Source organism: Pristiophorus japonicus, chromosome 15 (assembly GCF_044704955.1).
Source record: "Pristiophorus japonicus isolate sPriJap1 chromosome 15, sPriJap1.hap1, whole genome shotgun sequence".
Taxonomy (NCBI): domain Eukaryota; kingdom Metazoa; phylum Chordata; class Chondrichthyes; family Pristiophoridae; genus Pristiophorus; species Pristiophorus japonicus.
Window position 1 is genome coordinate 11,847,983 of NC_091991.1, and position 15,431 is coordinate 11,863,413.

The following is a 15,431-nucleotide window of genomic DNA, read 5'->3' on the forward strand; positions in this document are numbered from 1 at the left end:
TCTCCTCAGGTTGCTCTTTGTGATTGGCACTTCCTCTCGGGCTGCGCTTTCTGATTGGCGCGTTCTCTCAGGCTCCTCTTTCGGATTGGTGCTTACTCACAGACTTCTCTTTCTGATTGGTCTCAGGCTGCTCTTTCTGATTGGCGCTTTCCTCTGCGGCTGCTCTCTCGCTGATTGGCTCGCTCCCCCCCTGTGCGGACAGCCACCTCCCCCCCACGTGGCCAGCGGTGAAGATGGCGGCGCCCAGGCGGCAGCGGTTGCTCTCCCAGTGAACGGTCTGTCACCCGCGCGGCCCCAGCCTCAGCTCGAGCCCGAGCCCGAGCCCGAGCCCGGGGCTGCAGCTCCAGCATGAGGAACCGGCCGGCCCGGCACCGCGGCGACAACACGTTCCGGGTGAGAGAGAGAGAGAAAGAGAGAGGGAGAGGCCGGGGCCGGGGCCTGGGCCGGCGGCAGTGAGAGGCCCTTCGGCCCGTGCCAGCTCTCAGCCAGTCCCACTCCCCCGCCCTTTCCCCACAGCCCTGTGAATGTTTCCCCTTCAGGCACTTATCCAATCCCCTTTTGAAAGCCATGATTGAGTCTGCCTCCACCACCCTCTCAGGCAGCACATTCCAGATCCTCACCACTTGCTGGCTGCGTAAAAACGTTTTTCCTCATGTCGCCTTTGGTTCTTTTATCAATCGCCTTAAATCTGTGTCCTCTGGTTCTCGACCCTTCCGCCAATGGGAACAGTTTCTCTCTCTACTCTGTCCAGACCCCTCATGATTTTGAACACCTCGATCAAATCTCCTCTCAACCTTCTCTGCTCCAAGGAGAACAACCCCAGCTTCTCCAGTCTCTCCATATCACTGAAGTCCCTCATACCTGGAACCATTCTCGTAAATCTTTTCTGCACCCTCTCCAAACCCTTCACATCCTTCCTAAAGTGTGAAGCAGAGAAGATTGAGAGGAGATTTGATCGAGGTGTTCAAAGTCATGAGGGGTCTGGACAGAGTAGATAGAGAGAGAAACTGTTCCCGTTGACGGAAGGGTCGAGAACCAGAGGACACAGATTTAAGGCGATTGGCAGAAGAACCAAAGGCGACATGAGGAAAAACTTTTTTACGCAGCGAGTGGTTAGGATCTGGAATGCACGGCCTGACAGGGTGGTGGAGGCAGACTCAATCGTGTCTTTCAAAGGGGAATTGGATAAGTACCTGAAAGAAAAACATTTGCAGGACTTCGGGGAAAGGGTGGGGGAGTGGGACTAGCTGAGGTGTTCTTGCAGAGAGCCGGCACGAGCTCGGCGGACCAAATGGCCTCCTACAATGCTGTGACCATTCTATGGTTCTAAAGACAGTTTCCTCTAATCGGGTAGTCAGTGATGAGGGTTCATCAACTTAAAATTGGCAGAGAGACTGGGAGAGATTTCCATGCATCGAAGGTTGTTGCAAAGGGCCTGTTTAAAGCAGAAACCGCTGCATCTTTTAAGAGTAATTTGGGTAAATATTTGATACGGTGGAAGATACAGGGGTATGGGGACGGAGGGAGTGGGATTCGTTTGGGATTGATACAGTAAAGAATTGGCACAGATACAATACACTGTAAACTTCCATGGCTTTACGTCCAGAATTGTTGCCCGTGATATGCCAACTGTTTTCAACCAACACGGTGCTGGTGGTAAATCTGCCCGGTTACCCTACAGGTTCGTCGTCTGGCAGCAGGTTGATCAGAGTCGGAACAAGTGTTGGCTCCGTATTAAACCGGTGTTCTGGCCAGGACTGTTTGGATGAGGTGAACTTCATTGTAGTAATTAACTGTTGAATAACCGATTATTTGGCTAGCCAAAATAAGCCAGAACCCATCACCATTATTGATGCTGCATTTACACTGCAAAGGTGGAGGGGGTTGGGGTGAATCTGTCTAATTTCACACCAGTGCTGCAGTTATAGTCTCAGTGCAGCCTGAATCTGGAGTCAGGGTCTGAGCTGACACCTTTCAGGAGTGAAATTAGGAAACACTTCTACACACAAAGGATGGTAGATGTTTGGCAAACTCTTACACAAATGGCAATTGATGCTAAATCAATTGTTAATTTTAAATCGGAGATTGGTAGCCTTCTGTTAATCAAAGGTATTAAGGAATATGGACCAAAGGCAGGTATATGGAGTTAGATTACAGATCAGCCATGATCTCATTGAATGGCGGAACAGGCTCGAGGGGCTGAATGGCCTCCGCCTGTTCCTACTACTGTACATGTATTGTTTTTTAAAATAAATTTGAGTGTAGCTTGAAGATGCGATCGGAGATGCTGTTGATTGAGGAAAAGGGAAATTAAGAATCCTTTCATCTGTTTATTACCCGACTGAGTCACAAAAAAGTATTTGTGTCTGGCTCACTGTGTGCAGTGATTGTGGGCTGATGTGTTTGGGATTAATTAGATTAACCTTTCTCTCTTTGCAGTTTCTCACCTTCTCGGAACGCTTGGCGAATGTGAATATCGATATAATCCACCGGATTGATCGAACTGGGAGCTATGCTGAGGTAAAGAGGAGTCTGACGCATGGCACAGGCCTTTTGATAATTGACACAATACTGAAGTTGTCTCCCTCGAGTGCTACAATAGCTGTAATATCACTAGAATAAAGAAGGCAGCTTTAAATATGTTTCATACCGAGGATTGTTCGAACAGCGAGTGCTTTAACCCCGAGGGGCTATTCAGACAGAGACTAGAACATTAGATAAGGATTTGAAAATGGAGATGTAAAGGGTGACAGGGAACTGGGAGCAGATTGGTCCAGCTGAAGTGTTAGCATTGGTACGATGGACCGAATGGCCCTCTTTGTGGCTAATTTCTAGGATCTGAGCAGTAATTATTTTTAAATCTTGCTCTTGTGCGATGCCTTGTTTTTATGTTTTGCATTCTGAAAATTGAAGTAACCAGTGGCATTGAAAAAGTAGAGCATTCTTGTTTAAAGCTGTCCCAATGAATAAACTTGCACAAGCAATCGAGTGTCAGCCTTGATACACAATGAAGTGGACAGTGAACAAATTGTCGTAAGATGTAACTAAGAAAGAAGGAATATATATTATTTATATAGCGCCTTTCACATCCTTCGAAGGTCCTAAAGCACTTAAATGGCAATTAATAATTATTTTTTTTCACATGCAGTCACTGTTGTAAGGTAGGAAACGGAGCAGCTAATTTGCGCACAGAAAGCTACCACAAACAGAAATATGATAATGATCAGACAATCTGTTTTAGTGATGTTGAAATAGTGCCGTGGGATTTTTTACGTCCACCTGAGAGGGCAGACGGGGCCTCGGTTTAACGGCTCATCCGAAAGACGGCACCTCCGACAGTGCAGCGCTCCTTCAGTACTGCCCCTCCGACAGTGCGGCGCTCCCTCAGTACTGCCCCTCCGACAGTGCAGCACTCCCTCAGTACTGTACTGCCTAGATTATGTGCCCAAGTTATGGAGTGAGACTTGAACCCATGGCCTTCTGACATGGGTAAGCGTGCTTCCCAACTCAGTGATGGCCGACACTTGTTGAAACAACTTCATGAGCTCCAGTGCAAGTGCGGATCTCTGCTGATTTCGTGAACACAGCCCTAGTGACAGCCTTGTATTGTTGATCCAACAGCTGTGCATTTAAACAAAAGTACAGTTTCATTTGCAACCTGCCTACACAGGAATATTCTCATTGGTCTAGACCAGGGGTGTTTAAGCATTTTGTGCATCATCACTTTCAATCCCTGTTCCATTAATTCCTGGATATCTGACACTCGTGCGGTTCTGATTGCGATTTGTCCACTATTAACGCAACAGACCTTTCCAAACCATCAGGCTCATCAAATTCAGACCGCACAACCAGTGAATGGGAGATCGAAGCCCAGAGTTGCCTGAACCTCGGGCTGGTCTACTGGGCTTGGGGCTGTAGTTTGGTCACTCCTGCTCGAGAATATGCTGAAAGCTATTGGGATTGCGACTCCTGCCTGTTCTTTGAGCTTGTAGTTACAAACGTCACTCCTCTGTTCGTGAAAGTAAAACCCTTCACTTCTTTCCTCAGGAGGTGGAAACCTATTTTTATGAAGGACTGGAGAAATGGAGAGATCTGAATTGCACGGAACACTTCGGTATGGAGAATTTTATTCATATCTTCAGACTTTGTACACACCTTTGTGCTAGTAGCTTTGCACACACTCCATGTTAACTGCACTATTGCTAGCTTTACTCACCCTTACACTGCTAGCTTTACACACCCATACACTATTGCTAGCTTTACACACACCCTTACACTATTACGAGACCAGTTGCTAATAAGATGAATTTATCTACAGTCTTTTCCTAAAGACATCCCAAAGTGCTTCACAATCAGTCATTTTTTTGGGTTGTGTAATTATGTAATCAGTTATACACAAACAGCATAAGGTGAATGACCAGTTAATCCAGTTTGATGGTGTTGGTTGAGGGAGAAATATTGGGCAGGTTTAATGTCTTATCCGAAAGGCAACACTTCCGACAGTGCAGCCCTCCCTCAGTACCGCCCCTCCGACAGTGCGGTGCTCCCTCAGTACCGCCCCTCCGACAGTGCAGTGCCCCCTCAGTACCGCCCCTCCGACAGTGCGGTGCTCCCTCAGTACCGCACCTCCGACAGTGCGGTGCTCCCTCAGTACCGCCCCTCCGACAGTGCGGTGCTCCCTCAGTACCGCCCCTCCGACAGTGCGGTGCTCCCTCAGTACCGCCCCTCCGACAGTGCGGTGCTCCCTCAGTGCCGCCCCTCCGACAGTGCGGTGCTCCCTCAGTACCGCCCCTCCGACAGTGCGGTGCTCCCTCAGTACCGCCCCTCCGACAGTGCTTATCACCAAAGCTCCTGTTGAGGTGCACAGTTGTGCAGTGGTGTCGAGGTCCCGTGCAGGCTGCTCAATGGCTTTTCAGTGCAAGAAACAGCGCATACGCGCAAATTTGAATGAGCTGTGCAGCCCATTAAAGGGGCCACAAATGTCTAGAGGGAACATTGCTTGTTACATCTGTCATTAGCATCCCAAAGTGTTTTCCATTCAGTGACTTGCTTTGAAGGGTGGCCAGTGTTATGTTAGTGAGCAGGTAGCCATTCTGTGCACAGCAATGGCTAATCTGATTCTGTCGATTGAGGCAAGAGTGTTGGCTGAGGCGGTATGCGAACTCCCTGCTCCTCTTTGAATAGCACCATGGGATTGTTTAATGTCCACGTGAAGAGGCAGACTGGACCCTCGGTTTAACCTCACCCTGGAGGATGGCTCCTCTGACCGTGTAGCACTCCCTCTCTGGCTGCCCTGTGTGTCCTCAATCGTGGAGTTGGGGTTTGAACCCACGACCTTGAGTTGGAGGCGAGAGGGCTACCGACTGAGCCAAACTGACGGAAGGTCGTGATTGTAATGTGACTGACTGGATTCTAACCTGCCTTTTTCTTTTATAGTTAAATTTCACAAAGAAGTGTACGGAAAATCACAGTCTTTTAATCAGCTGGTATACCATCAGAATGCAGTGGTGGAAAGCTTGAAAAACCATCTTCAAATCAAGAACAGCCTGGCATATCAACCTTTGCTTGAGTAAGGATGTGAATGTACAGGATTAACTCTTTCCTCTCAGTGAATAATGGCCATTGGATCTTGTACATCCACCGGAACAGGCAAACAGGGCCACGGTTAATGGCTTACCCGAATGATGGGTCTTCCGACAGTGCAGCACTCCCATCAGTACTGCCCCTCCAACAGTGCAGCACTCCCTCAGTACTGCTCCTCCGACAGTGCAGCACTCCCATCAGTACTGCCCCTCCGACAGTGCAGCGCTCCCTCAGTACTGCCCCTCCGACAGTGCAGCGCTCCCTCAGTACTGCCCCTCCGACAGTGCAACGCTCCCTCAGTACTGCCCCTCCGACAGTGCAGCGCTCCCTCAGTACTGCCCCTCCGACAGTGCAGCGCTCCCTCAGTACTGCCCCTCCGACAGTGCAGCGCTCCCTCAGTACTGCCCCTCTGACAGTGCACCCAAATCTCGGGAGCCTACTGTCAACAAGGGCAGACATCAAAGATGAGGTCCAACACCGCCTTCAGTGCGCCAGTGCAGCCTTCGGTCGCCTGAGGAAGAGAATGTTTGAAGACCAGGACCTCAAACCCGGCACAAAGCTCATGGTCTACAGGGCAGTAGTGATACCTGCCCCCTATGTGGCTCAGAGACATGGACTATGTACAGCGGGCACCTCAAAACTCTGGAGAAGTACCACCAACGCTGCCTTCACAAGATCCTGCAAAACCATTGGCAGGATAGGCCCAACAACGTCAGTGTTCTCGCTCAGGCCAACATCCCCAGCATTGAAGCATTGACCACGCCTGATCAGCTCCGCTGGTCGGGCCACATCGTCTGCATACCTGACACGGGACTCCCAAAATAAGTGCTCTACTAGGAGCTCCGTCATGGCAAGTGAGCCCCAGGTGGGCAAATTAAATGCTTCAAACACACCCTCAAAGCCTCTTTTTTAAAAAAAAAAGTGCAACATCCCCTGGGAATCCCTGGCCCAAGACCGCCCAAAGTGGAGGAAAAGCATCCGGGAAGGCGCTGAACACCTTGAGTCTCTTCGCCGAGAGCAAGCTGAAGCCAAGCATCGATAGCAGAAGCAGCACGTTGTAACCCAGGCACCCCAACCTTCTGTTCCTCCAACAACCATCTGCCCCACCTGTGACAGAGACAGTAGGTCCCGCATTGGACTCTTCAGTCACCTGAGAACTCATTTTTATTGTGAAAGCAAGTCATCCTCGACTCCGAGGGACTGCCTATGATGATGATGATGACTGCCCCTCCGACAGTGCAGCGCTCCCTCAGTACTGCCCCTCCGACAGTGCAGCGCTCCCTCAGTACTGCCCCTCCGACAGTGCAGCGCTCCCTCAGTACTGCCCCTCCGACAGTGCAGCGCTCCCTCAGTACTGCCCCTCCGACAGTGCAGCGCTCCCTCAGTACTGCACTGGAGTCTTAAGTCTAGATTCTGTGCTCAAACCCTGGTCTGTAATCTAGGCTGTGCTGCCACTGAGCCAAGCAGATGTTTGTAAGTTTGCATCCAGTGATTATTGTCCATAGATTAATGTGGACTCAATTGCACAATGCGGAAGAGCTCTGGGGAGTTCAGATAAAGCAATTCCAACATATAGAGGAGCCCTGTGCAGGTTAAATCTTGAGTGTGATGGGGATTCGCAATGCTTATTAACATAAGAACTCGGAGCAGGAGTCAGCCATTTAGCCTCTCGAGCCTGCTCCGCCATTTAATAAGATCTTGGCTGATCTGATCATGGACTCGGCTCCACACCCCTGCCTGCTCCCCAGAACCTTTTATTCCCTTATCGCTCATAAAATCTGTCTATCTCCACCTTAAATATATTCAATGACCCAGTCTCCACAGCTCTCTGGGTCAGTGAATTCCACAGATTTATAACCCTCTGAGAGAAGAAATTCCTCCTCATCTCAGTTTTAAATGGGTGGCCCCATATTGTGAGACTATGTCCCCTAGTTTTATTTCCCCTATGAGTGGAATAACTTATTTGGTATTATTTGGGCAGAGAATTTTTTCCCTGCGTGTATGTTCCGTAAATAAACATGTGCGTACTCGCAGAAAGTCCCGTTCTACCCATCACCCCTGTGGCTCCTGTTCCAGTATTTTTAAAATTCTCATCCATGTGTTCAAATCACTCCGTGGCCTTGTCCCTCCCGATCTGTGTAACCTCCTCCAGCTAAACAGTCCTCTGAGATATCTGCGCTCTTCCAATTCTGGCCTATTGTTCTTCCCCCACTTCTTCACTCCATCTTTGGTGGCCGTGTCTTTAGCTGCCTTGGTCTTAAGGTCTGGACTTCCCTCCCTAAGCACCTCTGCCTGTACCTCTTCTCATAAGAACATAAGAAATAGGAGCAGGAATAGGACATACGGCCCCTTGAGCCTGCTCCGCCATTCAATAAGATCATTGCTGAAAAAGGGAGGTGCAACGAGACTTGGGTGTCATGGTCCATCAGTCATTGAAAATTGGCATGCAGGTACAGCAGGCGTGAAGAAGGCAAATTGCATGTGGCCTTCATAGCGAGAGGATTTGAGTATAGGAGCGGGGAGGTCTTACTGCAGTTGTACAGGGCCTTAGTGAGGCCACACCCTGAATATTGTGTTCAGTTTTGGTCTCCTAATCTGAGGAAGGACATTCTTGCTATTGAGGGAATGCAGCGAAGGTTCACCAGACTGATTCCCGGGACGGCAGGACTGACATATGAAGAAAGACTGGATCGACTAGGCTTACATTCACTAGAATTTAGAAGAATGAGAGGCGATCTCAAAGAAACATATAAAATTCTGACGGGGTTTAGACAGGTCAGATGCAGGAAGAATGTTCCTGATGTTGGGAAGTCCAGAACCAGGGGTCACAGGGTAAGGGGTAAGCCATTTAGGACTGAGATGAGGAGAAACTTCTTCACTCAGAGAATTGTGAACCTGTGGAATTCTCTACCACACAAAGTTGTTGAGACCAGTTTGTTAGATAGATTCAAAAGGGAGTTAGATGTGGCCCTTACGGCTAAAGGGATCAAGGGGTATGGAGAGAAAGCAACAATGAGGTACTGAAGTTGCATGATCAGCCATGATCATATTGAATGGTGGTGCAGGCTCGAAGGGCCGCACCTATTTTCTATGTTACCTCACCTCAACTCCACTTTCTCGCCCAATCCCCATCTCATTCGATTTCCCCTAGAGTCCAAAACTCTTATCGATCTCTGTCTTGAATATACTCAATTACTGAGCCTCCACAACTCTCTGGGATAGAGAATTCTAAAGATTTCCAACCCTCCTTTTAAGACGCTGCTTAAAGCCTACCTTTTTGGTAAAGTTGTCCTAATATCTCCTTATGTTGCTCAGTGTTAAATTTTGTTCAACGCCGCTGTAAAGCGCTTTGGGGTATTTTTACTATGCTGTAAAGGTGCTGTATAAATGCATGTTGTCGTGATGTTTAGTAACCGTTGTTTCTGTATTGCAGCCTGGTGGTGCAGTTAGCCAGAGACTTGCAGACGGATTTCTATCCTCACTTCAGAGACTTCTTTGTAATCATAACGTCCCTGCTGAACACACAGGACACTGAGCTGTTGGAATGGGCTTTCACCTGCCTCTCCTACCTGTACAAGTACCTCTGGAGGCTCATGGTAAAAGACATAACGGATATTTACAGGTGTGCATTCGCTCTTTTAATGGTGCTTTCTCTTCAGGCTTTTAAAGGCCTCGACCGTTAAAGGTTCAACCTCGACTGGGGCAGTTTTCTATACTTTGTGCAGAACTTGCTGTGTTTTACATAGTGAAGTCTGCTCTGATGTATATTCAATACCTATCTTATGCTAACATGTTTTGAGATACACATGTTCTGTTTTAATAATGGATGAAAATAGTTTAAAACATTTTTGCATCAAGATTCTGCTGATGTTTCTTTTAAGCAGAGCTGTGAAACAGTCTCTTCCTCTGTCACAGGCAATACATAGCTTACGAACTGGAGAAATGTATATTTAAACTTCTTCAGTAAATCATCATGCCCATTTGTAGAATCTTACAGCATAGGAGGAGCTCATTTGGTCTATTGTGTCTGTGTCAGCTCTTTGAAAGAGCTATATAATTAATCCCTCTCCTCCACTTTAGCATAACTTCCTTGCTTTTGTACTCTGTCTCTGTTTATAAAGCCAAGGATCCCACATACTTTTTAACAGGTTCATCAACTTGGCCTGCCACCTTCAAAGATTGGTGTATGTAATCCACCAGGTCTCTCTGCTCCTGTATCCCCTTTGCAATTGTACCATTTAGTTTATATTGTCTCTCCTCCTAGTTCTTCCAAAAATGCAACACTTCACATTTGTCTGCATTAAATTGCATCTGCCACCTGCCTGCTCATTGCACTTTAATTAATTTTTCCTTTTAACATATCTAATAAACCTATCTAAGTTCCATAAAGGCATGAGTCAATAGCTTTTCTCTGCTGAAAATTAAATAATGTGTAATACCAGTAACTTTTTAAAAAAAAAAAGAAAGAGATTGAAATTATTCACCACCTTTCCGGACGTCCCAAAGCGCTTTATGTAGAATCATAGACATTTGCAGCACAAGAAGAGTCCAGTTGGCGCATTATGTCTGTGCTGGAAATTTCAATGATTCTATGTTTACAGCCAATGAATTGTCGTCACTGTTGTACTGTAGGAAATGCGGCAGCCAATCTGTGCACAGCAAGCAAACGGCAATGAGATAATGACCAGATCAACTGTTTTTGGGATATTGATTGAGGGAAAAATGTTTTGTGACACAGAAAGAAACAACAATTCTCAGGACGGTGTACATTCTGAAACATGATGTATGGTACTATTGCTTTAAAACTATCCAGATTGTAAGAACAACGTTCCTTTTTGTTTTTAGCCTGTATAGTTCACTTTTGGGCCACAATAAGGAACACATCCGATGTTTCGCTGCAGAAAGCTTTGCTTTCTTGATGAGAAAGGTGAGTTTATTTTAATAATCATTCTCCGCTGCCTGGGGCCCTAAGCTCTTGAATTCCCTCCCTGAACCCCTCCGCCACTCTACCTTTCTCTTCCCCCCCCCCCCCTTTAAGAACATAACATATAGGAGCAGGAGTAGTCCATGCGGCCCCTTGAGCCTGCTCCACCATTTAATACGATCATGGCTGATCTGATCATGGACTCTGCTCCAATTCCCTGCCCGCTCCTCATAATCCATACTCCCTTATCGTTTAAGAACCTGTCTATTTCTGTCTTAAATTTATTCACAGCTCTCTGAGGCAGCAAATTCCACAGATTACAACTCTCTGAAAGAAGAAATTTCTCCTCATCTCAGCTTTAAATGGTGGGCGGCCCCTTATTCTAAGATTATGCCCTCTAGTTCTAGTCTCCCCTGTCAGTGGAAACATCCTCTCTGCATCCACCTTGTCAAACCCCCTCATCTCCGGAATCAACCTAGTGAATCTTCTCTGAACTGCCTCCAAAGCAAGTATATCCTTTTGTAAATATGGAAACCAAAACTGCACGCAGTATTCCAGGTGTGGCCTCACCAATACCCTGTATAACTAGCAAGACTTCCCTGCTTTTATACTCCATCCCCTTTGCAATAAAAGCCAAGATTCCATTGGCCTTCCTGATCACTTGCTGTACCTGCATACTAACCTTTTGTGTTTCATGCACAAGGAACCCCAAGTCCCGCTGTACTGCAGCACTTTGCAATTTTTCTCCATTTAAATAATAACTTGCCCTTTGATTTTTTTTCTGCCTAAGTGCATGACCTCCCACTTTCCAACAATTATACTCCATCTGCCAAATTTCTGCCCACTCACTTAGCCTGTCTATGACCTTTTGCAGATCTTTTGTGTCCTCCTCACACATTGCTTTTCCTCCCATCTTTGTATTGTCAGCAAACTTGGCTACGTTACACTCGGTCCTTTCTTCCAAGTCGTTAATATAGATTGTAAATAGTTACTGATCCCTGCGGCACCCCACTAGTTACTGATTGCCAATCCGAGAACCGAGAATGAACCATTTATCCCGACTCTCTGTTAGTTAGCCAATCCTCTATCCATGCTAATACATTACCCCCAACCCAGAGAACTTTTATCTTGTGCAGTAACCTATTATGTGGCACCTTGTCAAATGCCTTCTCGAAGTCCAAATACACCACATTCACTGATTCCCCTTTATCCTGTTTGTTACATCCTCAAAGAATTCCAGCAAATTTGTCAAACATGACTACCCCTTCATAAATCCATGCTGACTCTGCCTGACCGAATAATGCATTTCCAAATGTCCTGTTACTGCTTCTTTAATAATGAACTCCTACATTTTCCCAACCACAGATGTTAGGCTAACTGGTCTATAGTTTCCTGCTTTTTGTCTGCCTCCTTTTGTAAATAGGGACGTTTCATTTTCAGTTTTCCAATCTGCTGGGACCTCTCCAGAATCCAGGACGCTCCTTAAAACCTACCTCTTTGACCAAGCTTTTGGTCATCTGCCCTAATATCTCCTTATGTGGCTCGGTGTCGTTGTTTGTTTAATTACACTCCTGTAAAGCTCAATGACAGAGTTTGGGATGATCTTGGACCTGGCCTGGAGGCTGCGTAGGTTAAACAGCTTCCCACTGGTTCTGTAGTTTAGTTCCACTCCAGTGGGGAGCTTGTTGATTATGAGGTGGAGCATGGCGGCGAGGAAGATTAAGAAGAGGGTTGGAGCGATAACGCAGCCCTGTTTGACCTCAGTCCTGACATAGATTGGGTCTGTAATGGATCCGTTGGTAAGGATCAAGGCCTGCGTGTCATCGTGAAGCAGGTGAAGGATGTTGACAAACTTTTGGGGGCATCTGAAACGGAGGAGAACGCTCCATAGACCCTCACGGTTGACAGTGTCAAAAGCCTTTGTAAGATCGAAAAAGGCCATGTATAAGGGCTGGTGGTGCTCCCTGCATTTTTCTTGCAACTGCCACACTGTGGATGGCGCCTGAGCCTGTGCACATTCAGAGTCTGAACTCCAGGATATAGTCAATGTATTCACTGAAGCATATGAAAGCATGGGCCTTACGCTTAACATCCGTAAGACAAAGGTCCTCCACCAGCCTGTCACCGCCTCACAGCACTGCCCTTCAATCATCAAAATCCACGGCGTGGTCCTGGACAACGTGGACCATTTCCCAGATCTCGGGAGCCTCTTATCAACAAAGGCAGACATTGATGCGGAGATTCAGCATCGCCTCCAGTGTGCCAGCGCAGCCTTCGGCCGTCTGAGGAAAAGAGTGTTTGAAGACCAGGCCCTCAAATCTACCACCAAACTCATGGTCTACAGGGCTGTAGTAATACCCGCCCTCCTGTATGGATCTGAGGCATGGACGATGTATAGAAGGCACCTCAAGTCGCTGGAGACATATCACCAACGATGTCTCCACAAGATCCTGCAAATCCCCTGGGAGGACAGACGCACCAACATCAGTGTCCTCGACTAGGCCAACATCCCCAGTATTGAAGCACTGACCACACTCAATCAGTTTCGCTGGCAGGCCATATAGCATGCATGCCAGATATGAGACTCCCTAACCAAATGCTTTATGTGGAGCTCTTTCATGGTAAACGAGCCAAAGGAGGACAGCGGAAACGTTATAAGGACATCCTCAAAGCCTCACTGATAAAGTGCGACATCACCACTGACACCTGGGAGACCCTGGCCGCAGACCACCCGAGGTGGAGAAAGTCCATCCGGGAGGGCGTTGAGCTCTTCGAGTCTTAACGCAAAGAGCGTGAAGAGGCCAAGCGCAGGCAGCGGAAGGAGCCCGCGGCAAACCAGCCACACCCACCCCTTCCCTCGACGAATGTCTGTCCCACCTGTAACAGGGTCTGTGGCTCTCATATCGGCCATCAAAGAACTCACTTTGGGAGTGGAAGCAAGTCCTCCTCGATTCCGAGGGACTGCCTATGATGATGATGATAGAAACATAGAAACATAGAAAATAGGTGCAGGAGTAGGCCATTCGGCCCTTCTAGCCTGCACCGCCATTCAATGAGTTCATGGCTGAACATGCAACTTCAGTACCCCATTCCTGCTTTCTCACCATACCCCTTGATTCCCCTAGTAGTAAGGACTTCATCTAACTCCTTTTTAAATATATTTAGTGAATTGGCCTCAACAACTTTCTGTGGTAGAGAATTCCACAGGTTCACCACTCTCTGGGTGAAGAAATTCCTCCTCATCTCGGTCCTAAATGGCTTCCCCCTTATCCTTAGACTGTGTCCCCTGGTTCTGGACTTCCCCAACATTGGGAACATTCTTCCTGCATCTAACCTGTCTAACCCCGTCAGAATTTTAAACGTTTCTATGAGGTCCCCTCTCATTCTTCTGAACTCCAGTGAATACAAGCCCAGTTGATCCAGTCTTTCTTGATAGGTCAGTCCCGCCATCCCGGGAATCAGTCTGGTGAACCTTTGCTGCACTCCCTCAATAGCAAGAATGTCCTTCCTCAGGTTAGGAGACCAAAACTGTACACAATACTCCAGGTGTGGCCTCACCAAGGCCCTGTACAATTGTAGTAACACCTCCCTGCCCTTGTACTCAAATCCCCTCGCTATGAAGGCCAACATGCCATTTGCTTTCTTAACCGCCTGCTGTACCTGCATGCCAACCTTCAATGACTGATGTACCATGACACCCAGGTCTCTTTGCACCTGCCCTTTTCCTAATCTGTCACCATTCAGATAATAGTCTGTCTCTCTGTTTTTACCACCAAAGTGGATAACCTCACATTTATCCACATTATACTTCATCTGCCATGCATTTGCCCACTCACCTAACCTATCCAAGTCGCTCTGCAGCCTCATAGAATCCTCCTTGCAGCTCACACTGCCACCCAACTTAGTGTCATCCGCAAATTTGGAGATACTACATTTAATCCCCTCGTCTAAATCATTAATGTACAGTGTAAACAGCTGGGGCCCCAGCACAGAACCTTGCGGTACCCCACTAGTCACTGCCTGCCATTCTGAAAAGTCCCCATTTACTCCTACTCTTTGCTTCCTGTCTGACAACCAGTTCTCAATCCATGTCAGCACACTACCCCCAATCCCATGTGCTTTAACTTTGCACATTAATCTCTTGTGTGGGACCTTGTCGAAAGCCTTCTGAAAGTCCAAATATACCACATCAACTGGTTCTCCCTTGTATCCTGTAAACCACCTTGGGATGTTTAACCACATTAGAGGCGCTGTTGCAAATTGGTTTGACATCGACCTGATGAGAAGGTGCAGCAGGATTTTTTTTTCGTGGTTATTAAATTGAACAGTTTTGAAGTGGATATTTTTGTTCCTTGAATAACACTTGGCGAATCCTTTTTTTTGCAGGTTCCTGATCACGATGCCCTCTTGAACTTCATGTTTGCTGACCTGGAGCAGCACTCTGAGAAGGCCGAGGGAGTGGGGCAGCTGCTTTTCGATATGTGTAAAGGAGTCCAAAATACGTTCCACTCGTGTGCAGCCAAGGTAAGGCTTTAATTATTCTCGGGCAACATTGGCAAGGCCGTCTTTATTGCTCATCCTTAGTTGCCTCGAGATGTCTGCGCTCCTCTAATTTTGCCGCCTTGAGCATCCCTGATTATAATCGCTCAACGGGTGGCTGTGCCTTCTGTTGCTTAGGCCCCAAGCTCTGGAACTCCCTCCCTAAACCTCTATTCTCTAACTCTCTTTCCTCCTTTAAGACGCTCCTTAAAATATACCTCTTTGCCCAAGCTTTTGGTCACCTGCCCTAATTTCTCCTTATGCAGCTCGGTGTCAAATGTTTTGTCCCTAATACTGCTGTGAAGCGCCTCGGGACATTTTACTACGTTAAAGGCGTTATATAAATACAAGTTGTTGCTGTTGTGAGCATTGATAGTCAACCACG

The 15,431-nt window shown here is 47.3% G+C and overlaps 1 protein-coding gene across 1 annotated transcript in view; it reads left to right on the forward strand.

The window, feature by feature from the left end:
• The first annotated feature begins 230 nt into the window (after window positions 1–230).
• utp20 (UTP20 small subunit processome component) overlaps window positions 231–15,431 on the forward strand; it is a 153,969-nt gene continuing 138,768 nt past the window's right edge. The window contains exons 1-7 of the mRNA XM_070900152.1: window positions 231–393; window positions 2,440–2,520; window positions 4,048–4,114; window positions 5,437–5,569; window positions 9,017–9,205; window positions 10,429–10,510; window positions 14,894–15,031. Coding sequence (XP_070756253.1) covers window positions 349–393; window positions 2,440–2,520; window positions 4,048–4,114; window positions 5,437–5,569; window positions 9,017–9,205; window positions 10,429–10,510; window positions 14,894–15,031 — 735 coding nt within the window. The 5' untranslated portion in view covers window positions 231–348. The remainder of the gene's footprint in view (window positions 394–2,439; window positions 2,521–4,047; window positions 4,115–5,436; window positions 5,570–9,016; window positions 9,206–10,428; window positions 10,511–14,893; window positions 15,032–15,431) is intronic.